Consider the following 25321-nt stretch of genomic DNA (forward strand, 5'->3'; position numbering starts at 1 on the left):
TGAGACGAAGGGAGAGGTGCCGGCACGGAGATCCCGTGCCCGCGGCGCCCTCCACCTCTTCAGCCCACCCCGTGGAACCGGCATGCCAGCACTCACGGGGACGGGCTTTCCGTCTTTACGGATCTGAATAGCGGGGGGAGAAAATCTCTCCGCCCACGAGGGGGCGAATCCCGCATCCTCCCTGTATAATGCACAGATCACTACGTTTTCTAATAAGAATGAGGTTGATCTGTGTCCAAATCTAAGTGTCTTTTGTTTCCACAAAGGCTACATTTACACACAATGTTAACCGTACAAATTCCCCATTCGCTGCCCCAGCTGTAGCTCCTGTAAAGGAGGTGGCTAGTGGGCAGATGAGAGGGATGAACCGCAGGGAGTGCTATCTAAAGGAGAGCGCTATGCGGTTGAAGGGGCATTATGGACGGCATATTACTGTCAGAGAACACACTACGCCTAGAGCAAAGACTCCAATGCAGTTTACCGTAGTGGTAAAGGCTGCATTATGGCGGAGCCTGCACTCACACAAGAGCGCGTGGTGGTGCGTTCAGGGACCTTAGTAAAACACACTATGCCTATAAAGACTCAGATTAATGATGTTTACCGTAGTGGTGAGAACAAAATATGGGCATAGATATGTCTCATAATTATTTGTGTGAACATAAAAATAATTTGTGTGTAAATATGTGATTTGTAAATGTAAAACACCATCCACAAATGCATTTAAAAGATTTGCAAACTCACAAATAAATGTGCAAGTGTAAAACGGATATGCAAATACGCTAAATATTTTCACAAATAAAAAAAAGATCTGTGAATATCTCTTTAACATTTACAACTTTCGATCAGGCATTTGTGAATCCATTTTGTATTTGTTGACCAAAAATGCGCTTGCGGATCTCAAATCTCTGCTGGCGGATCTCACATTTCTGCTTGTGGATCGTCTTTTTACACACACGGAATTTTGAGACATATTTTCCGCCGGTCTCCGCTAAAATCTACTCGTGTCACTCGGTTATTTTCGGAAACCACGTGATGGCCTGCTGATGACAACATTTCCACATGATTTCAAAGTAAGAGCATTATGGTTTGTTTAATGCTCCGTTTTTTTATTATAATGAACAGCGGAACGTTAGATGCATTCTTTATCATCATCATCATCATCATGTTATAGTGATACAGTTAGTTTGTGTTATTGGTTCAATATAGCATATATCGAGCACTTTCGTTGATGTTGAAGTACAGGCTATATGCCACTTTCGGATCCTGGGGGGAGCAGCTGGCAGTGAAGCAGCCCAGATAAAACTCTTTCTTCATTGTTTGTTGTGTATTCAGTCAAGCGGCCGCAGGTCAAAGTTACAAAGCACTTCACATCTTATTAATCGGCCTAATTTTACCTTACCAGTGCAGTAATAAAGTAATCTGTAGAAAAGCACCGTATTTAGGTTATCCTTCATACGTAGTAAGGCTACATTAAATGTTATAATATTCATTGTGTCCTTTCTACTGTATATGCATATATTCCTGTCTATTGCTGTATTTAATGTTATTGTGTTTATACTTGTTTCCACACATTTCACATTTTGGGATGAATGAAGTATCTGTATAACGCCTTGCCGTTATTCCTACTAGCTTAGCACTTTCTACTTTTGTTGTTATTTTGTTTTACTTGCTTGTAAGCGCTTTGAGCACCAGGAAAAGCGCTTTATAAATGTAATGTATTATTATTATATATGATATCCATCTATCTATCTATCTATCTATCTCTATATCTATCTATCTATCTGTACCTGCAGAGTATAGGACTTAAATACATTGTACATATTATATCAATCCTATAATATTTGTTTCTAACATATCATTTGAAAGTGCTTAAAACAAATGTGGGATATTCATTTGATAAAAGTAATTGACAAAGAAATTACGATTGTCATATTTTATTATGTTGGATACAGAACAGGACTGTAGTCAAGTAAACTTACTTAATAACACATTCCACATACTTGTTCTTTGCGTCAGTGTTTCAATGTTATATTTTATAACCATATCAATTATTAAAACAATTAAAATACATGCCCTACCGTTGATTGTGCACACTTTTGCCTGAAATTAATCTGCCACTGCCAGGCCCACGCATAGTCAATATAAATATAAGTAATTATATTCTTTCATCTGATTTAACCAAATGCTGTTATAGCTACTGAGTGTTCTAGTTTTTCTCATGCAATAATGCATAACACAAAAACACAGTGAAACTCAGTGTTGTCGCTTTGCAAAGGCCATCAAATAAAACTTAAAGAGAAAACGCCCTCCCCCGACGTGATGTGCCTTCTCCTTTCCCGGGCCCTCTGAGGGTCCCGGGATGGGCGAGGGGCGCGCTGGGCCCTTACAGGGCTGGAGGGGGGTAGCTGCGATCCTTAGGGATTCAGGGAGGCAGACGTGTAGTAAGCCCATTCGGGGCCGAGGGGGCTCTCCCCATCCGACAATGGGCGGGGAGGGGGGGTCCCCCGGCACTGTTTTTTGAGCACACTTTCTGCGAGGTAAGCGCAGCAGGGTGTGCTCTGTCAGCCACAGCCCAGATTTTTCCTCGGTCACAACCGGGTTAAAGGACAATGTGGGGCAGCAGCCGCTGACCAGAAAAGCCGGTCAGGGGCAATAGGGTGGAATGTTGTTGTTGGACGACAGTGCGCGTATACATCGGGGCTCCACCCACTGTACCCATAGAGTCCAGTAGAGGGCGGAGCCTGTGAGAGATATAACGTTGGGTTACGTATTGTAACCCTTGTTATATTAGCACAGGCGGAGCCCTCTACTCAGGGCACTGTCTGTCCTATTCCGCTCGCTGAAGAGAGGTGTAGGATGATGGTCAGGAGGCGAGGCCTCCTTTTTGTGTGATGCGCGCGCATTCAGGTAGGCCCGCCCAAGGCCGGCTACTTCTATAGAAGTCTCAGTGGGAGAATGCTTGCAGGGTAAGGTAGTACCCATAGAGTCCAGTAGAGGGCTCCGCCTGTACTAATATAACAAGGGTTACAATACGTAACCCAACGTTTTGTTGCTGTTTATTTTTAGCAGGTTTGATGACATCCAGTTGTTGATGTCCTGGAGGCAGTTGACAAGGCAAAGAGGTGGGAGCTGTGTGGACGGTTTGGTGCAGAAATAGAGCTGTGTGTCATTGGCATACGAGTGAAGGCTAAGACCATGTTGGCGGATGATTTGACCAAGTGGAAGCATGTAGATGGCAAATAGGAGGGGTCCAAGCACAGAGCCTTGAGGTACACCTTGGTTAACTGGGGCCGGAGGGGAGCTGCAGTCACTGATGGTAACGAAGTGAGTCCTGTTAGAGAGGTACGACTCGAACAGGGCAAGAGCTGTGTGACTGAGGCCAAGGTAGTCTGAGGACGATGCTATGGGATATTGTGTCAAAGGCAGCGGAGAGGTCCAGGAGGATGAGAATACTGATGAGGCCAGCATCAGAGTTTACAGATGTGTTTGTATTCCAGGAGACTACCCACACTATACACATGCATGATTTCAATCTGTTCAAACAAACTGTGTTGAGACAAACATATGCCACCTTAATGAGCCACTTTTTGTCAGTTTGTGTCTGTGCTTACTTTCGATGTCCTTGTGGCATAGTGGTTATCCCTGTTGAAGTTGTAACTCTCAGGCTTTGAACTGCCCGGCAACAAAATGTCCACGTTCAGATCGTACTCTGGTTCTTTAGCACTGGACCAGTACTCTGATATAGCCTGGTACACCATAATGGTGGCCTTAAGAGAGGGAGGTGGGGGGAAATGAATCAGTACAAAATAAATGATATGATGATATGATATCTAAAACAGGATGGACGGATCAAGATGGAGAGAGGAGTCTCTTCTTACCTGAGTCGATCCATAGCCTCCGCCAACTTTCTGCTGTTCGTTGAACCATCTCACAACAGGTCTAGCATCTTCAAAAGCCTTTATTCACAGAGTAAACATGTTTGAATGTTCTGTCATTCATTGCACATTGGAATGATACACAAATTAAAAATATTTTAAAAATCATATCGGTTACTTAATAATTGTAATACTTAAAATATTGGATACTTAAAAGGGTAGCATTTCACTTATATTTTAAGGCTGTGACATTACTGAGAGACTAATTTCATTGAAAATTGAATACAAACCTTTATGTTAAAGTAGCATGGATAAGGACTAAATTGTATGTTGTCTGTAGCATGAAAGGAACACACATAAATGCGACATGCTCACCTCAGCCTTGACCAGAGCGAGAAGAGCGTAAGCCGTAGCCTCCAGTGTGTAGATACCTCGCTTAGGCGTCGGCCAGTGGTTCAACTCTAATGACGACAAATAAATATCTTCCCATTACTTGCTATACATCAATCTATTTACTTATAAATCCAGGATATCTCATCTTAGAAAATAATGTATAAATAAAATACATTAGGAAATATTCAAATGTGCTCGCTCTTAAGAATTTTAACAAATCTCCATATATCTGTTATTCAAAAAGTGTTAACAACATTTGTTACAGGACATCGTATGGCTGGAACACTATTTATGTCCATAAGAGACTGTTTCTAAATTAGTTCAAACATTTGACATTTCTGTGCTGAGCAAAAATCATCCCATAATACCAATGTGTTGGTCCGGCTCTTAGTAGTTGTGGATGAGAAATCGTTTTGAATCTAATCACCAAAACATAGACTGTGTTTCCAAATAATAGTTTCAGAATATTAACAGCACCTGGGGAAGCAAAGTTGTAGAGGAACTCGCGGTTCATTTTGTTTTCATTGGCCATGGCATATGATGTCATGGCAACAGCATATGGGTTGTTGAGGCTGGGCAGACGCTTTTCCAGATACGCCACCGCTTTCTCTATACTGCCTGGTAGACTCTGTACAAAAAGTAAGGGAGGAAAGAGAATAAGGTGAGAACTAGTGATGTTATGTTCGCGAACGATCCAATTTTTTTGAACGACTCTTTGGTACAAACGAAGGGAACCGATTCGTACTTGGTTAGAGACGTTATTTTTATCGTTGGTTCACTGCCTACCATAAATCCACTCGCCTTTACGGGAACTTGCTTTCCTGAATGCAAATTTGCCATAGATGATGGCATAACGCATGCTGCTTGAGTAGTAGTTTGGCTGGCTGAGAGATGTAGCAAGTTATACATTTCTCTGTGAGTAAAAGTAGATTTCTGGCAATACAGTCAATCATTATCCTGGTGATTATTTCGCAGATAAACCTAGTAAAAACATAACTTTTGAACGTCTCTTTTGAACGGCTCTCGGAAAGGAACGGAGCCATAAGATCTGGCTCCCTTCAGAGAGCCGTAATTCCCATCACTAGTGAGAACTGTCGGATAGACATTTTTAGGCAACCAAAAGGAAAAAAGTTCCTTTCATGAACTGAAAACACACTATTAGAGAGTCTAACACTAAAACATGGACAACATCCCAACCGGATAAAAAAATTGTTGCTACTATTCAATCTCATGGTGGCCACGTCATAAAGCACACTGATTAATAGTCTATTTACTCTAAATAGGACCATCATTTACCAAATGAACATCATGCTTCAATAAAGAAGACTAAAATCTAGCATTGTGACCATAAACTAATCTGGAAAATGTGTTGGTTTATTTTCTCTTAGACTTCTACACAATCTGACTTGATTCTGCCACCAGTGGAGTCGCCCCCTGCTGGATATTAGATGCAGCTTAAAGGCACATCCGGATTGGCTTCACTTTTTAGACCCGGAGCATGTTGGACAGACGGTAAATAAAGAAATGAAACAGATGAGGGAAAAAGAGAAAACATTGTATGGAGGTAAAGTACTCACACCAACACTGGTATTACATAGCGTTCGTGACTCCTGCATAGCAATGAGGCAGAAGGCCGTCATGGAGGCATCTGAATCTGCGCCACGCACATCACCCTAGACACACACACACACACACACACACACACACACACACACACACACACACACACACACACACACACACACACACACACACACACACACACACACACACACACACACACACACACACACACACACACACACACACACACACACACACACACACTTATTTTTCGAATAAGGGTCGATAACATTTTATTGTTTTCAAACTTATTTGCTATTTTTGTAGCACACAGATGAAAAACAGATTTCTATGAAACCAGTGAACGCACCATCATCTCTCCATGGATCACCTTTCCAAGTTCTTCAAATGAGCCATCAGGTTGCTGTGCTCTGAGAATCAGAAACGTGATGGCCTCACAGATGTGTGATGTTTGCACTGCCACCAGATTGTGTGCCATGGCAAACACCTTGGCAACATAGGCCGTCAACCTTAGAGGAGAGAAGAAGGTGTAATAGTTTAGATTTATTCATACGTGACATACATTATTGTGAGAGTTCAAGGATGTTTGAATGCCTCACCAGGAGCTACTTATGTGGCCTGGCCACACAGTAAAAGACCCATCATTTGTCAGGTAGGTAAGCTGTAGGTTGTAGCCTGTACACAAACAAATACACAAACATTTAAAAAAGTGCCATTCATTGCTCTACTTAATCTTATTGATTAGAAGCCAGTTCCCTGAGCCTCTTTTTCAGGTCTCGAAAATGACATTCCCAGAACAAATGACCATATCTTCCCTTAAAGGGTTACATTAATAATCTTTTTTCTCAAAGTAATGATAAACCTGTGAGTTGGATGTAGAAAAGTCAGAATCAATATAGATTCTTTTTATTTTAAAGAAAATTCAGATTGGACACAGTAAAACACTGTAAATTATAGTGTCCTTCCAAAATATATTTTTTACTTATAGTGAAAAATACCCTTGGATGATGGTAAGGTAGACTAAAAGCTTTAGTAATCCAAAGTAAAACATATAATACGTACCATGTATCAAGATTGATGCAAAACAAGTGACATTTCACATTTTTTGAGAGGTTTAGCAAAAAAATCTGGGTGGAAATGGGGGTTTTACCGTTTCTCTGGAACCCATTGGTCGATTTTGGTGATTGACATCTCTTTCTGACCGTTAGAGCCAGGGGGAATCTCAAAGGGGAATCTCCCCACACACACATGGTAAAACAAAAAGGTGGGGGCTTCGCGCACGCAGTTTTGCACCAGAGTGAAGCTGTCTCTAGGTCTGACATCTCAAAACCGAAAAGCAGATTTATTGCTCATGGAATTACAGAAATCATTCAAAGTGACACAGACACATTGGATTAACCTATGGATTAACTTTAGCATCGTTTTTATCATTTTAATGCCATTGAAGACCACTTTTGATCAGACTACAACAGAGGTGAGCCATGTTAGCGTTTCTAGCTACCTAGCTCCATATGTTTTGATGTGTGTTCTTGTTATTATCTCCGAGAGTTTGTATAATTGAGTGATAATGAGGGTACCCCTCGATTCTGTGTCCCCTCACAATGTGAAAAGATGGGTTGAGATGTGCAGCAAAGATAAATAATAAGGTTTTGTGAGTGAATTTCGGTGCAGTCATTTGTTAGCATTTTTCGCTCGTTGCTAATTCAGAGGCTCAGCGTTAGCATTGTGTTTTTTTTTTGAAAAACATTTTTAAATGATCAGTTAGATGAGTTTCTTTCCGTTACATGGATATAAAACATTCATAGTTTATTAAATGACCATGCCCTCAGACACTGTTTCCTGCAAGATGTTGTTGGAGGGCCCCGGTACAGGGGTCTCTCGGGCTTAACAGGAGTCCTGAATCTTTTTCAGTCATTAGATTGATTTTCTTTTTCAAACCTCTTCTACAATGTCAGACAATTTAAAATCACACTCACAGTGGCATTAATACGATTCTGCTATCTGTACTAAAAATACATCAGTGAGCAGGGCTCGACATTAAGGGCTTCCCCGATGGCCCGGGGCCATCTAGTATTTAGCTCGGGCAATGAAGCCTCACCTGCTGGTTGCCCGATCGGGCAATCTATTATGCCAGCAGCTCGCGGATCCAGTAATGAGTGACCCGACAGTAAAACTAAACATATCTATAACTAGTTTAGGTAGTTTGAGAGGTAATTAAAATAGCTACGTGTGATATTCTAACCTGAAGTGTGTGTTTTGTCCGCTCACCGCTGCATGTGATCATGCAGTGCTGCGTGTCGACTCGTCAGCAGCAGCTGATCTCTCTCTCCCCTAAGATTAGACTTCACTCGCGTTCCTGTCCATATTGATCAGTTCTAGCTAGTTCTAGCTAATGATATGACTACCTGCTTATTAAAAGACACCTAAACAATAAGTGTTGCTATGCAACTGGGTGAGGCCACAAAGTATAGCACAGCATTATGCATTTGTTTACATGCCCACCGGAACCCCGAGGCATTACCAACAGATCAACGCACAATCAACCCATACAGGACATCTCTTTCTCCACATTAAGTGTTAGACATTAGAATTTACTATTCTTGTCTGTCACATACTCTTCTTGTCTGTCACATAAGTGGCGCAACTGAAGCGGTATTGTGCTAAAGGGAAATTATTGTGACCGAAGAGATTTAGATTTGCCGGCCAACGGCAACTCTGACGTCGCCATTTTGTATGCTTCGCGGATGCGCTCGGCTCCTCTCAACTGTTGCTCGGGTCTGTTCAGTCAGCTTCCGGATGAAGAGGCATTCGTTCGACCAACTTACAGTAGATAACATTACAAAAATTTTTCAACAGGGGCCATAATAGTGTAAATAATGTTTGTTTTGGCAGTTACAACTGAATGTAATGTTTTCTACTTTTTTCCATCGGATGAAGGCATTTGCCTTCATCCGATGGAAAGTGTCTTGACCAACAACTTAAGTATTTCTTATAGCTATGCAGGGCATACAAGCGAGCAAATACAAGCAAGAACAAACAAACAAGTGAAATGAAGAATAAAATTGAAATTGTACAATATAATATTGTGCTGGTTCATCTTATAATTCAGTTTATAGAATGCACCAGACAGCATCTACAGTAAGACCTGCAAAAATCTAAATGTTCTAGGGGGAGGCCCCCCAAACCCTTTGTGGCATTTCGTCCGCACGCATTTTTCAGGGCAATCTCTATTGGGCTCAGGGCCATCTGTAAATTAGCTTAGATGGCCCACAAGGCCATCTCCCAAAATCCTTAATGTCATGCACTGGTGAGCCTACCAGTCTTGATGTGTTGGAGGGCTTCATTACGTTTCTGAAAGCCCACAGTTTCCCACTGGTTGGTTTTGTCCAAATATGTGGCTGCAATGAGAGGTAGGGTCATGCCAATCATGTTCTGCTCTCCACAGCCCCAGGGCTGTTTGATTAGAGTACCCATAGAGTTCCCGCTAACAGCGTTCTCCACGAGGGCAGAAACTTGTTCTCTCCCTGAATGAACCCAGACAGACAGAAAAGAAACACAACACGTTATAAATCAACAAGAAGAAACCACTAAGTAAACAACAAAGTGCCCCAGTGACCAGTGAGGTAGATATTTCCAATAAGAACAATAACAATTTATACCAATTGTATAAATCGTTTCAATCGTACATGCACCGACATGGCATCATGTCCCACCTGTCACAGAGATCTGTGTGCTTGTTGGTGTGTTTGGAACCAAATCTTTTTTGGCAATTCCACTGTTGGTAATTACTACTTGTTCACCATCTAAAGGGAGAAACAGTGGGCAAGTTGCAGCATCAATTAGCAAAAGATAAAAACATAACGTTGATAAACTACTATACTGTAAAAGGCAGCTATGTCATTCATCAAGGCAACTCACCTACACCTTTATTAGTGGGGTCTAGAATTACAATCTTAGGATCTTTTACTAGAACACCTTCAGGCTAGAAAAACAACAGTTAGGACAAACATTAGAAATTACAATTATTTGCATCACTTTTTGAGTAATCTTTGTTTGCTGTTGTTTAACAAAGTCAAGTATGGTCCAAATTTAAATAAGGTATTTATATATCAATAAGATGCATTTCATTATGAAACCAATTGTATTCAAACTGAGGTTTTTAAAGTATTTCTAAACGGGTTGTTGCTTGAAACTAAAAGTAGTGACAAGAATATTACATCCATAATGTTACAGACCTCGGATGAGTACTTTTTTATGTCAGCTTGAACATTTTAGTGCAATAAGAGAACAATTCCACATGGTGTAATAAAAAAAACACGACATGGAGTCTTTTTCTTACCACCACCCGCAGCATCTTCCTAATTCCATCATTAAGCGATGAATCTTTAACAGCAGCTTTGACCTCAATGTGGAATTCTCCTTCTTTCATGGGAATGATGATGAAGGGCACAGATCGGGTAGTTTGAGCCCCAATTCGGACCTCCTGGCGATACTTTCCACGCTTTGAAGCCGAACTGCATACATTATCCACCTCAATCAGATCAACCCGCACCTGGAGAACAGGACAAAGATGGACTGCTGTAAAGTTGCTCAAAGATAAAGACTATGATTGAGGATACAATAGGATTAGTTTTATTTTAGGTCATCTATCGATAATGCTTTCCTGATTTTAATTAACATTTCATGATGTACTGTGTTTTTTACAGGATCAATCTGATCTTAATAATAAAAGGCAAACTGTTAATAATGCAGTAAGGTTTCCCGCTGCTGAGGCATCAATTGTATTTCCATCCCTGTTCAGACATGGTGCCCCCTAGCATTAATGTAGCATCAGAGCGTCACCTGTGGCATTTTCATCCCATGAAATATGGAATTGATAGCTACAGTCGCTACATAGAGCGTCCTTTTCAAAGCAGATTGATGAAAATAGCTATTTTTGAATACTTCTTGGTGTTCTAATAAACACTGAATTGATCAGATTAAGCGGCCCTATCGTTTTCACGAGTCACGAGTAGACATGGTATTACTAGAGCGTTGTTTGGATGGGGACCGCGACATTCTATTTTTACATCCACGCATTTATTCAGAGCTACGTCATGCTTTTTATCACGCAGGTAGGCCCATATATTAAATCTAAACTGGGTTGGAAAAACGATAGTCGCAAACCACTATGTGAGCAGGTATGAAAAGTCGAGAGTAGGAAGGTTATTCGCTTTTCTTTTTTTCTCTTTTGTGATACAGTAAGTCAGTTGAATATTTACTGTTGATTTTGCGCTTTAGTCTAAAATGTTCTCTTGCCTCTTATACTTGGGATGTAACGATACCAAAAACTCACGGTACGATAATATCGCGATAACAAGTCCAAGGTACGGTATTTATCGCGATATTGAATAATAAAGGGAAAAATATATATATAAATTTTTTTTTCAATAAAAAAGTTTTTTATTCATAGATTTTTTCTTTATTACATAATACATCTGATTTGTACAGCATTTTAGTAGGATAGCAGTATTTTAAAGTGTCAAAAACAAAGTGAAGTAACAGACTGGAACAAGAAAACCAGTGTTTTTGTACCTACTAGTACTACCAAACAAAGTAGGCATTTTCTTTGTGCCACTGCATCTCACAAATAAACAAGCTAATAATCAGACCCTGCAATACAATAAATCAAGTTTCACTTTAGTTTTTCAAGTAACTCAACTCAAACTCACTAGTCACTCACTCAGCATCATCAGACAGGTTTTTAGGAATATGAGAATGTCCACATTTCCAGGTATTTATAAGCTGGGATGTTTGGGAGTTTACAATATCCCCTGCTCTGGAAAAAACTCTCTCGCTTGGTACTGATGTTGCTGGGACAGCAGTGGTCGCGTTAACCGAATATTTTATTTAACAATGACGGAAAAATCTGAAAGCAGTCTGTCATTTTGACAGATTAGAACAAACTCGGAACAGCGCCAACGTTTCCCCGCAGCGAGGCTCTGGTGTTATGCCGTGTTATGCATGCCCTCCAAAAGGAAATGATATAGTTCCCAAACCGTACTTTGCCGTACAGATCAATACATGTCTGGGAGGTTTTGCTTTACGCTGTGCGCGCTCCATCGAGGTGCATGCACACACGGCATAACACCGCCCCCCCCGTTGACAGTTCACGAGCGTGCTCTCTCGTCAACTGTTCAGACCCGACGGGTAATAAGGGATTATGACGGATATTTCACGATCCTGTCTGTCAAAATGACGGACAGCGAAAAAGTCTAACGCCACCTCAGTGGGACGGAGAGATATGCTTTGGCCATGGGTGACAGCAATGGGTCAAACTGTGCATTGTCTTTTCACCACTTTAAAAACAGTTTTTGCAAAGAAGGTGAGGCTTATTGACAGGGCGAGATATAAATATATTGTTGGTACTTGTCAATGTCTCTAGGTATGTACATGTAGCCCTGTAAATACGATGTCCTTTTGTGTTATCTCTTGTTTTATGTTCATGTTGTAACCTACTTGCTGCCATGTTGGACAGGTCTCCCTTGAAAAAGAGATCTATGATCTCAATGGGACCATCTGGTTAAATAAAGGTTTTAAAAAAAAGAAGTGTTTAAAAAAAATATAACATTTTTTTAAATCGCGGTATATTTTATCAGTCTCACGACGGTATTGGGACGTTTATTTACCGCAATACCTCGATATTCGGTATATCGTTACATCCCTATCTTATGTAACACAGACTTACAGTTGCAGGATCGGGGCTGTAGTTGTGCAGGATTGCCTTAACTTCCAGCTGCTCTCCCCGGACAGCAGAGTATGGCAGCCTGAGATCAATAAAGAATTCCTTCCGGACAATCACCTCTAACGAATCACCAACACAGATTCCTTTAAGATGAGAGGGACAATAAAAAGGGATTACAAAGAGAAAGAGAGAGAGAAGATTTAAGGGATAAAAAAAGTTCAAGTTTAGATTCCTAAACGAAACAGCTTTCAGTCACCGAATCCTCACCGTGAGTAGTTGACAAACTAATGCCAGTAAACTGCCAGGTGGTGATCGAGTCTTGCAGTTGAACATTTTGAATCACTGATGTGGTATCACTGAAACAAAGAATAGTGTTAAATCTTTGGGAGGTAAGTGTAGAATTCAATTCTAGTGGTGTCACTATTGAAGTTAGTTGACTTACCATGGGTTTCGTCCAGGGCAAGCAGGAAGTGTGATATCTGACCACAGCCAACTTTCAGGGAACTTGGTGCGAGAAACAATTTCATTGCTGTCAGCGTAACTGTTGTCATCCTCCTCACCTAGAGCGTCAAACATATTTTCATTCAGAATTTTTTGTTACTACTACTATGGCAAAAAATGATCACCCAGGGCTTCAGCCCATCCCTTATCCCGGTCTCTTACTGCGAGCCAGTTGAAGGCTATCCACCTTGCTGTCAGCTCGCTGGTTTTCCATGTCCTTGCAGCAGTGCAGGAAGGCTTCTGCACAGGCTTCACCATCAATAATGTACTCTACACGCCTTTCACAGGTGTAAGAGAGGAGGGTGTCCCTCATGCCATCCAAACAACAGTCCCGTTGCAGTTTTTCTGTATAGTTACTCACTATAAAAAAAAAGGGTTTTGAAGAAGAGACAGAGATAAAGATTTGTGCAGGAAGGGTAAACTTGAAACAAAACATTGTTTTGTTTTTTTTAAGACTAAGGAACAATACCAAGTATGAAGGAACACATTGACCTATTAACTAAATGAAAATTAAAGTAAAAATAGTTTTCCCTTTTGACTTTCACAATCCAGCATGGCATGGAAGAATAATCTGAAACCACACCATCTACAAACATGTGGAGAGCCTGAACTGCCACAGTCTGCTTCTCTCCCTGCCATCTGCACCACGGTAACTTCACTCATCTCCACCTCACACCTTATTCAAGCCAGCATATAAGCCTCTTTTGCTCAGTAACTCATTGACAAATTGTCCTATGCTACTGATGCTGGACTTTCCAACACTATTCCGGACTGCTTCCTTGTTGCCTATCCTGCCGGCCCCTGACCTTCCTATCTCATCTTTACCCCGCTAACCTAGATGACTTCAAAGAAGTCTTCAGTTGAGTCAAGGCGAGCTCTCCTCCTCCACCATATAACTGTGCTATTGAGCTGCAGGCAGCACAGCATGACCCCTCCCAGTTGTTGTCTGTACTCCCTGTTTCAAGCCTTCATCCACCGCTGTCGCTAGACCAGCCTGTCCTCCTACAAAAAACGACCAAATAGGTCGATTGTTTAAGCATCTTAGATTACAACCCATAGCCACGTTTTAAAGTGTAGCACCTCTAGTGGTCGTGTAAGAAACAACATGCTCCCATTTATTCACAAATAACCCTCTCTGTAAAATCCTAAATAGTAGAATAGTTTGGCCATTAAAATGCTTTTTGATTAGATTTATAGCGAGAAGTGTATATTGTACTTTTAGAATCCACGTCCAGAGAAGGTGTAGGATCTATAGTTTGATAGATATTATGAAGATGATCTGAGGTCTCGCCAGGCTAACGTGTATATGCGGCAGCTTCCATGTAAAGTTAGCGTGGGTGAAAACAGTTTTTCCGGTGTCTAAGTTTTCATAATAAAACCGGATGTATTCCCCTCACTGTCAAATGATTACACAGTGATATCTGCATCACTCATCCACTAAAAAACATCAGTTTATCCTTGTTAATTACACAATATTGATTGGTTTAAATTGTATACAATGCTTTTGTGTTTTTAAACTTCGATTCAGAGAAACAAATAGTTTTTTAGGAGTTTAGACACTACAGTTTTCAAAGACACTACACTACCCAGCATCCCCAGCTATCATTTGGGACTTCAACATCCACCTTGCTTTACAAACCCTGTGATTAGTCATCAAGCCCTGTGATTGGATGTTGGAGTGGCAGTGCGACAAGGTTACGCCGAGCGTCAAACAGCACTATGAAATGGAATGGAACCACGGCAGACTTTCCAAAACTGGAATTGGACGGGTCCAGCCCCTGGGTCCAGCCCCCCCCCACCCCACCCCCCAGGACTACACATGCTGGCTATTGTGTGTTTCGCAATATTATATGGCACGTCTCTTTATAAGACGTTTTCGTATTTCCCACAATTAGAAGTTGCTAGTATTAAACTGTGTACACCCTGGAGGTTTAGGGGATATGAAACACAGTGGTGTTATCAAATTTAAAACATATAATCAATAAATGGGTGAATTAATATACCCACATGACACCTAAGATCAGAAGAGCTTTATTTAACAGCTGGTCTTATGTCTGTGATCCCTCCTGTTGTTCATTGATAAGCCTGAAACATGCACTTGTCAAGGTTCAGAGGCACATTTTTCAAATATGTCAGTAGCCACCGATCATCTTAAGATAAGATATACTTTATTGATCCCAAGTTGGGAAATGTTTTTGTTACAGCAGCATGTACTACTTTGTTCTACTCCACTACAATTCAGAGGTTAACCTGGTATTTTCACTCCACTACATTTATTTTAGTTACTTTGCAGATTATGATTAATGATGTGAAATATAAACAACCCTTAAATCAGACTTTAGTTACACCTTAGTCAAATTCATCGAAGGTGATTGTCAAGTGCCAAAATAAACTATGCAATATATTAGACGTTAAGTACTTTGTCAGACTTCATATTCATCTGTGGATAACCCCAACGTGTTTTTCTTATTCAAAAGAAGACCTTAACTTAAAGTAATCTTTAATGTTTAAATAAAGCCAAGTTGGTCTGTTTTGCACATCCTCCTGTTAATATCTTTGGACGTCCTGCACTAAACTGTTTGATTGTAGAGATCACTACAGTATCTTCTTGATATTTTTAATTTTGTATGTAGGCTACTCTTAATATTTATATGTTTTCATCAAATAAAACTTATTCAACAACAACATTCAATAACATGCTTTAACCACTAGGTGGCGCAGGTTAAAAAACCAGTGGTGTAGTTAATAAAACATAATAATATCAAACATAATATGACTATTAACTTTATTGTGAAATTAAAACAGAATGGTAAAGAAAAATACAGTTTCAGTCTCTCGATTTGAAGCTTATGCATTGTACCATGAACCTGTAGACCTGTAACGGCCCGTCCACACTACAGCTTCGACAGCTTCAAAACCGATTTCCAACGCGTCTGCCCATTCACTTTGAATGGGGTGAAGTCACGTTGCCTCGCTTTTCGCCGAACTGAATTGTGGGTAGCATAGCGGTCCGTCTCCGGCTGCAGAAGATGAACAATGTTCAACTTATGCAGCCGGAGACGCCGGAGTAGCCAGCGCCAGCCAATCAAATCCCGTTTCTGAAAATCTGACAGCTCAAGCCCTAGCCAATCAAACCGCGTCTAAGCTGGGAGAGATATCCCGCCATTCATTTCTATATTTCAAAAAAAGATGGAGGAGAAACTAATTATCGCCGTAGCAAGTCACCCGATTTTGTATGACCAGACCCTCTTCACCTACCGGGATACAAACTGGAAGAACCAATCATGGAGGGAGGTGGCAGAGACAGTGGGTGAAACTGGTAGGTTTTTCGCCTGTTTGGAGAGTTTATATCCAGTTTACTTCGTTTTAACATTGCTATTGCTTTGTATGTCGGGGGCGGGAGATTCATGTGATTGGTTGTTGGTCGCGGTGCTCGACTAAAATCCCCAAGCTTCAAACACGTCCAGCTCCAAGTTTTTTTTTAAGCTGTAGTGTGGACGGGCCGTAATAGTCATGAGGAGTTGGAAAGGTAATGAATTAAAATGTCGAACTCTGACTTCATTTTAAGGACATTTCGGCCAGGGATTTAGAGCTATGTTTGTTTAACCACCGGATTGGGAAAACAACCAGACCAACTGAGACCTGTCTCTCCGCCGCATCCACACACACACACACACACACACACACACACACACACACACACACACACACACACACACACACACACACACACACACACACACACACACACACACACACACACACACACACACACACACACACACACACACACACACACACACACACACACACACACACACACACACACACACACACACACACACACACACACACACACACACACACACACACTTTAAACGCAGACTTCTGTTCCTCCATGTTTCGTTGTTATCGTTTCACTGAGCGGACCCGCCCATTTTTTTTTTTTAAACGCTCCCTTTTTTGGTCCATCTGCGGCGATAATAGGTTTTGTGCGCTGTGATGATTCGGCTGTACCTTTTAGGGATGCACGATATTGTTTTTTTGAAATCGATACCGATACCGATAACTTCCTGCTTCTCAAGACCGATACCGATAACCGATAATAATATAATATATATATATATTAAATGTACCTGTAGTTTTTGCACACCTGGTGGTAAAAAAAAGACTAGTAGGTGGGGGTGGGGTCGTCTCTGGCAAAGTTCTTGCCTTTTTCAAAAGCCTCGTCGATAGGTAAAAGCCCCGGTGCCTTTGCAGCTGGCTTTGGATTCGCCGCTAGTTTAGCAGCGCAGGCGTCTTCGTACGCTTTTAACACACCATCGTAGCGATGGCGATGTTTCAGGTGACTAATCAGGTTGGAAGTATTATAGCTCGTTGCCTTTTTCCCTCCTCGTGGAACTTCTGCATTGCATTTGTTAATACAAATAGCAAGCGAACTATCTAACTCTGACACTTTGAAATAGTCCCATACTACCGACGACATGTTTGTTTACTGTCCTGGCTTCACGGCCGCACACCATTTACGTCACAGCCAGGCATGAGTTAGGGAGCGCTGGATTTGTGAAAAACTCCCCTCTTCCTAAACCACTAATACCACAGTACTGGCAAAACGGGAGGAGCCGAGTGAAAAACAAGCGCCCCTCATCCCAATCCACCCACACCGCAGTATTTCTTTCTTTTTTTTTACCCCAAAAATATATTGTATATTATCGGGGCTATTAATACTTTTATCGGGTTTATCGGGATGACGTCATAATTCCTAATATCGGACCGATAATTATCGGGCCGATAATTATTGTGCACCACTAGTACCTTTAGTAATGAATATTAAATGTTAATTTGATCATTGGTTTTATTATGAAAACGTTGTGACCGGAAATACTGTTTTCAACCCGTAACTTTACATGGAGGCTGCCGCATACCTCAAATCGTCTTCGTAATATCTATCAAACTATAGATCCTACATATCGACTGGACGTGGATTCTAAAAGTACAATATACACTTCTCGCTAGAAATCTAATCAAAAATCGTTTTAATGGCCAAACTATCCTACAATTTAGGATTTTCCAGAGAGGGTTATTTGAGAATAAACGACCATCTGTAACGTTTGCATTCAACGGGAGCAGGACGTATTAAGCGCTTGAACAAACAACATATTTAGTCGTATGAGTTGGAGGACTTGTTGCGCTAGACCTAGACTCAAGCCTGAGCTACTCACCACCATCCATTGCTCTCCACATCTACAAAGGGGGCTTCTCGTGGGACTCTACCTGAGCCTTCCCTCCTGAAGAGGAGGTAAAGCTATAATAGTGTTGATATGACTTGCATAGCTCTTTGAGATGTTCATATGGGGAGGATTAGCTTTATTTGATAGTAGAGCAATACATTTTTACAGTCAGTGATTGTGTTTTCCTTTTTGCACATTGAGAAATGTTTTTTTTTTGTATTGGGGTGAATTGAGTACTTCACTTCGATGTAAATGAATTGCTCACAGCTGATATCGATGACTTTCCTATAGTAACTGTAATTTGTGAGAATCCTATAAAAGACCTCCCTCACTTCAGTAAGATGTTTGTGTGAACAAAATGGCTGATCGAGTAGGTAGAGGAGCTCTGAGAGGAAGAAGGAACCCTGTTGTTCAGCGAGGAAGAGGGAGGGCTGATGTTCAGAGAGGAAGAGGGAGGGCTGATGTTCAGAGAGGAAGAGGGAACCCTGATGTTCACAGAGGAAGAGGGAGGGCTGATGTTCAGAGAGGAAGAGGGAGGGCTGATGTTCAGAGAGGAAGAGGGAGGGCTGTACATATGCGTGGTGGAAGAGTTGAAAGGGGACCAATGCGAACAGTAGTTTCGGACAACACCCGTCCAACTATTGTGGACCACGTCATAAACCATGGCATGTCCCTCAGTGAGGCTGGCCAAAGGGTTCAGCCCAATATACGGAGATCAACAGTGGCATCCATTATTAGGATCTTCAGGCACGAAAATAGGTAAGCTACTGTAACCCTTTTTTACAGCACTTCATGCATTTCTATTTTTATGTAGGTTTCGATCACTGTTTTTATATTACAGTACATAACATTCTCAAATATGTATTGATAGAACTGAAAGAGCACCCCGCTCTGGTGGCAGAGGAAAGGCCTTTACTCCAGAACAAGAGTCTGCCATTGTTGATATGGTTGTGGCCAACAATGAAATCCGCTTAAGGGAGATTCAGGCCAGAATAATTGCAGACCAGGATGTCTTCAGTAACATTCCATCTATAAGTGTTGCAACCATTGACCGGGTGTTAAAGAGGCAACACCTCAGAATGAAACAGATCTATAAGGTTCCTTTTGAACGCAACTCTGACCGTGTGAAGGAGTTAAGGCACCGGTATGTACAGGTAAGGACCCCAATCACAGTGATGGCTTGCCTATATTTTTAGTATGTCGGACTGCTTACAGTAATGTAAAACGGTCCTCTGTTTGTTTCATTTTCTTTAGCGAATGATGGAGCTGGAAGACAATGCATTACCACATGTTTTTGTATATGTGGATGAAGCAGGCTTCAACCTCTCCAAAGTGAGGAGACGTGGGAGGAACCTTATTGGGCAAAGAGCAACAGTCAGTTCCAGGTCAAAGGGGAGGAAACATAACATTGTGTGCGGCTATCTCGACACAAGGTGTCCTTACTGACATCCCTGTAATGGGAGCATATAACACGCAACGTGTCCTTGCCTTCCTGGATGTCCTGTATGACCGACTTGTGCCACCAGAAGAGAGGGATCAAGTGAGGTCGGTTCACGTGGTCATATGGGACAATGTGGCATTCCACCACTCTCGTGACGTGAGGGCATGGTTTGAGGCTCATCCACACATGGCCATGGAGTTCCTCCCTCCATACTCCCCATTTCTAAACCCCATTGAGGAGTTCTTCTCTGCCTGGAGATGGAAAGTTTATGACCATCATCCTCATGACAGAATGCCCCTTTTGGACGCAATGATCGCTGGCTGTCGGGACATCTCGGCGGAATCCTGTCAAGGGTGGTGTCGACACGCAAGGAGATATTTCCCACGCTGCCTTGCAAGGGAAGACATACGCTGTGACGTAGATGAGGCTATGTGGCCAGACAGACGCCAAAGAGCAGATCAGTAAAGCTCTATAGATCTCATTCTCTGCTTTACTGCTGATTTACATCATTTACCCATGTTATTTTCTTTCCAGTGTATTGCTATTCATCTTTTGTTTCTGTTACGGTGCTCTTCTGAAAATGAGACAATAAAAACAATGACATAGTTACAGTAACACACTGTTTTTCCTAAATGTAAGTTTGTTTCTCTCCCAACTTGTCAGTTTTCCGTTCAGTTTCCAATATCGATAGCTTGAGGTTTGTATATTGATGATTGTAGTCAGTATTTAGTGTGCCACTTAGTAATGACTGTTCAAATAGTCTTCTAATGAGCTGACAAATGTTTGTTTTTGGAGAAGGGGTATTTTTAGTTTTGAGTGCCTTAGAGCACTTTGCAAGAAATGTATATTGTTATGGTATAATGTGTTATTATGGTGACCGGAGTTTCAGTTATGAAAACACATTTGTCTCATTAGAGGACAATTTGTTATGTTTCGATCTACTTATTCTTTTTTGTGACCAGTATTTTCAGTTTTGGTCATGTAAGTGCATTTTGCAAAAGATATTCAGAGTTATGGCAAGTGTGTTTCTGTTTAGATGGCTATGTTCTTGTTTTGAAGAAATTAATTTTGATTCTAAATAGTGGGTTTAGCAATTGAGAAAAACTGTAATTAGAACAGGGGCACATGGATTTAAAATAGACTTTTACAAAGAGTTAAAAATAAAAACATATGGTCACCCAATATTGGATAATTTCAAACCAAAGGAAAATGCGTACTAGCTACTTGACAACCAAAAGATAGCCGCAGCCTAAACCATACTCTGGTTTTACATGTATTTTACTCTAAATGGGAACCTAGGGATAGAGAACATAAACTTGTAAGAAATACTTTTCAGACAGAAGATAACAGGAAATGAGGTTATTGCTTTGTATAGAGATATGGTTCTTACGTAAGCTGGTTCTGACATCCATGATTGTAGTCTCTCGTTTCCTCCTGCTCGGTGCCGGACATTTCAATTCTGAAAAAAAGGAACAGAGATTAAATCTTTTACAGAACTCAACAATATTCAACCTACCTTTTGCATTGTATAATTGATGTGGAACTTTTAAAATCAGAGTGAGGTGATTTCTCTGGTAGGACACGTGAACAGGGTGTGGGGGTGAGAAAATGTGATATTGAACGTCTGATTTATTTAAATTATCAACTTTTTTAGAATAAGTGCTAAAGGTGGTTTTTAAAACCGCCTCATAATAAGGACAATTCAGCTCATTGGCCAGTCACCATGGTCAATGCAAACTTGGAAATGCCTCAAAGGGAAAATTCAACCAAAGACACATTTCCTACGAACAAATACCCAGATATGGGAGCCATAAAGGGGAGCCATAAAAAGACCCTTTAGGATGCAGTTCTTCTACTGAACACAATATGCTCACTTCTAAAGAAGCACTTGACTGATGGTGATGAATAAAGGTGTATGTGCTCACTTTTTAAAACTATGTTCAGGGAAGGGGAGAGTAAAGTAGTGTCACCTTGTCTGTAGGCAGTCCCAGAAGCCGTGTTGGACTCAAACAGCAGCCCAGCGTCGTAGAACACACTCATTCCGTCCTTCCCTCCACCTGGTGTGCAACCTGTGTCGTACTTCTCTACAACGTCCCACACCTGAGCATATGAAAGTCATTCACACACAAATAAATAAACAAGACTTAAAGGCAAGAGGTTGACATATCTGGAAACTCACATTAAAGTTCTGATTTGTCATTAGAAATGTATTCATGCAATGAATGCAAGAAAAATATGATATAAATGAATTGCCTTTTTCTGTGTGAGGCGGTGCTTGTTGTTAAGGACATAGACGCCTTTGTCCACTGCCACCAGTCCCACTATGGCCCCTGGGTCTCCTGTAACCTTCAGACCAAACTTTTTGCCAGGCTCATAGGATGGTCTGGGTCTTGATGGTTCCAGCTTCAGCTAAATGTGAAGGTGAGGTAAATTAATTACACCTACAGTTTAGATTTGTTGAACCAGTTGCTTACATAGAAAATGTCAGATGAATACATTAATAAATAAATCAGTTTGTGTGTGTTTTGTATTGCGTGTCTCACCGAACCCATGCAGGAGTCTTTTACATCCACCCAAACAGAGTCTGATACCACTTCATTCTCATTTGTGTGGTAATAGGCTATGACGCGGAACGATGGCAGCATGTCTTTGGTAATGAGAACCATCAGGGAGATCAGTACTTGACCTCTTGTGTTGTATGAGCCTTTTTGCACCAGCTGACCTCTGCTCATGATCTATAGGGACACAGACATATCAGCACTTATTGCACATGAGCGTGTATACTGCACTCCACGAGTTGATGGACGCAACAAAAAGGGTAGTATAAGCACACATGCACAGATTTAAAACATCTCTCACCAGGTATGTGATGTCAGTGTCATGACTTTCCTGCCTTTTGAGGTTGAAGTCGATTTTCATGTTATTTCCTAATTGTACTTCAGCTGAATCCACACCTGCAAATATGACATGTTGTGATTGCAGTATCTGAAGTATTTCTAAAGTAGAGCATTGTAGTACATTTTTTCCCCATAAAACAATGATATTTTATATTGATTATGATGGACAATAATTCTAGAGCAAGAGAGTTCTAGATTAACTTGTTCCATAAAAGTGAAAAATATAATAAAAGGAGCATGTTTTCCAGGCATATTATTCTAAAGGTATTTGGCTCAATACCGTCCAAAGTCTTGCAAATCATAACTTCCTCAAATCTAAAAAAAACATAATTTCATACACGCTTCAATCTACTTTCACTCCGTAATTTGCCAAACAGCCATAATAAGCGCAAGGCGAATTGGAGTCTATTCCTAAATTAGCAACTGTTCATTGAGGATCAATTTAGAATAAAACCTTGATTCAAAAGATACAAAGTAAAATAGTGGTATACACAAAGATTCCCACCCCTGGTCTCTTACCTATGTGGATATAGTTGCTGCTTTGGGTAATATATGGGAGAGCTGTCATGTTGGCTGATGCTTGTCTTGTCGGTGAAATAAAGGGATCATTCGTCTTTGCCTGAAATGAAAGAAACACATAAGCATACACATGGTTGAATAAATATGGAGTCTTTCCTATTCCATCTTTATCCTGGCTACGGTTAAGATAAGCTTCACCTTTCACATACTGTAAATTAAAGAGCCTGTGACAGCATCCCAACAACTGTTGTGCAATGAAATATTGGGCTACTAGTCATCTCGAACCGTCAGTTTAAAAAAGAAGGTGCGATACCATTCCGATAAATATCAATAATTTCGAACATCGCGGGGAAATTCCTTCGACTCATTTTGAAGTTTTGGGGGAAGCCGGAAGTGACGTCAATGCGGGAACGCTTCACTGTGCGGCGAGAGAGCCAAACACGGACAAAGTGTGTTGCCATGCGTAGAAATAGTGAATTACTGAGTTTAGGCACGTTAATAACGTTTTAATGAAGTTGACTACAGTATATTCATATTTGTCAGTGCTTTCATGTCAATTCGGCGAACATAAACATAAATGATCGTGGTGAAGATGATGATTAAATTAGGATTAAAAATCGGTAGTGAGAGCTGCTGAATTTCCTCCCGTCGGATGTGATATAAAAACAAATCGATTATTTTTGTAGTAAACTCAAGTGGATGAAAACTACATTTATTAGTGCTTTCATGTCAATTCGGCGAACATATGATACATTAAATGATCGTGAGGATGATGATTTAAAAATCGTTTGTTTGAGCCGGTCTGCATTTCCTGATGAGAAAACAAACCGATGCTTTTAGTAGTTGTAGTACACCAACATGGATTAAACGTGTGTTTTTTTTACCACAATGTTGGGGAAATTAATGGATAAAATGCACAGATTATTATTATTATTATTATTATTCCCACTCCGATCGGGACACTCGGTCCACCGTTTCCCCGCAGCGAGGCTCCCCCCGTTGACAGTTTACGTGGGCTGGGTGCAGTGGCGGACTGGCCATCGGGACGAATCCCGATGGGCCGGTACCGAAGTGGGCCGGTCGGATAAGTCACTAGCACATCCCCCACTCCCCCCGTTGACAATTTACTAGCGGTACCGAAGTGGGCCGGTCGAGAGTCCCGGGATGATTTTTAGTCCAAGTCCACCACTGGCTACATGACCGTATGATCGCCCATATTGACGCACCTAATTCCTAAACTTCTAACAGATACAACATAAACCGATCCTTCAGCCTCATATGAGCTCTCAGACACGTTCAAAATTAAACTGTCATCGCTGTCTGAGCTTGCTGCTGTGTGCGCCATCGTGCGTTTACATGCAGATGCTGGAATCCTGAACGGTGCAGCTGGAGCGCTGTGCCCGCAATGACGTCACACATAATTTGGCGGGACTTGAAGAATCCCCGAGAGGATCCAGAAAATGGTCAACATTGCAGGGCAGATTAATGGTTATCAAAGTACAAATATCCAAAATCAGTTCAGTAACGGTTTTCAAGGGGACAATATTTACTCAAATTGATGGGTTTGGATGATGGGGGAAACTCGTGTCACAGGCTCTTTAAATATGCAAACAATTGGAAGTTAAGCAATGAGCTATAAAGAAGCAACAACATCTGCTGATAGCTCTGCTTGAATTCACCTTAAAAAATAAATATCAAAAATGTTTATAATGATTATTCATTAATTGTAGGTCAAAGCTTACATTTGAAACTCGGCCTGTGGTGCCTCTATGAATTGTTAAGAGACTTACATTGATCATCAGTAGTTTTTCTTTCCCTCCTGCATTGATGGTTAGGCTTGCCATGCCATTTTCTGCGGTCTTGCCATTCACGGTGCCTGGTTCAACCACAAATAAAACACCTTTTGCCGGAGTGTTGTCAGGATTCACAACTTCGACCTGCCAACACCGACACAAACAGTTCAACAATTAAAAAAAAGGTTTACTGTCTTATTAGATCTTATAAAGGTCAAATCTCAGGACTAATATCTAGCTCTGTTCACTGAATATGATGACTTAGATGGTTTATAGTGACACAAAGCTTAATTTAGCTTAATTTCTATCTGAAAAATCTGCCTTAAGATCATAATTCAAATCCATGACAAATAATGATGTGAT

General features: G+C 41.0%; 2 protein-coding genes across 8 annotated transcripts in view; one reads left to right on the top strand and one right to left on the bottom strand.

Moving 5' to 3' along the window:
• LOC307032488 (complement C3-like) overlaps positions 1-25321 on the bottom strand; it is a 76183-nt gene that overhangs the window by 30374 nt on the left and 20488 nt on the right. For all 4 annotated transcript variants that reach the window (XM_079670467.1, XM_079670468.1, XM_079670469.1 and 1 more), the window contains exons 11-32: positions 24956-25102; positions 23166-23265; positions 22609-22703; positions 22293-22484; positions 22003-22158; positions 21720-21849; positions 21140-21208; positions 13240-13437; positions 13019-13136; positions 12844-12932; positions 12580-12719; positions 10192-10404; positions 9771-9834; positions 9566-9655; positions 9170-9376; positions 6452-6527; positions 6202-6361; positions 5846-5941; positions 4746-4896; positions 4251-4336; positions 3879-3956; positions 3612-3767 (exon numbers count right to left, since the gene is read on the bottom strand). In XM_079670467.1, the coding sequence (XP_079526593.1) occupies positions 3612-3767; positions 3879-3956; positions 4251-4336; positions 4746-4896; positions 5846-5941; positions 6202-6361; positions 6452-6527; positions 9170-9376; positions 9566-9655; positions 9771-9834; positions 10192-10404; positions 12580-12719; positions 12844-12932; positions 13019-13136; positions 13240-13437; positions 21140-21208; positions 21720-21849; positions 22003-22158; positions 22293-22484; positions 22609-22703; positions 23166-23265; positions 24956-25102 (2811 nt within the window). The remainder of the gene's footprint in view (positions 1-3611; positions 3768-3878; positions 3957-4250; positions 4337-4745; positions 4897-5845; positions 5942-6201; positions 6362-6451; positions 6528-9169; positions 9377-9565; positions 9656-9770; positions 9835-10191; positions 10405-12579; positions 12720-12843; positions 12933-13018; positions 13137-13239; positions 13438-21139; positions 21209-21719; positions 21850-22002; positions 22159-22292; positions 22485-22608; positions 22704-23165; positions 23266-24955; positions 25103-25321) is intronic.
• LOC307032489 (FHF complex subunit HOOK-interacting protein 1A-like) overlaps positions 1-25321 on the top strand; it is a 100146-nt gene that overhangs the window by 25761 nt on the left and 49064 nt on the right. Inside the window, exon 2 of one of the 4 annotated variants that reach the window (XM_079670479.1) lies at positions 5657-5832. The gene's annotated coding sequence lies outside the window, so the exon portion shown is untranslated. Of the gene's footprint in view, positions 1-4917; positions 5833-25321 lie in introns of those variants that run through there. The other 3 variants (XM_079670471.1, XM_079670474.1, XM_079670472.1) reach the window with 3 other exon arrangements.

This window comes from Notothenia rossii (assembly GCF_949606895.1).
Source record: "Notothenia rossii genome assembly, chromosome: 3".
Lineage (NCBI taxonomy): Eukaryota > Metazoa > Chordata > Actinopteri > Perciformes > Nototheniidae > Notothenia > Notothenia rossii.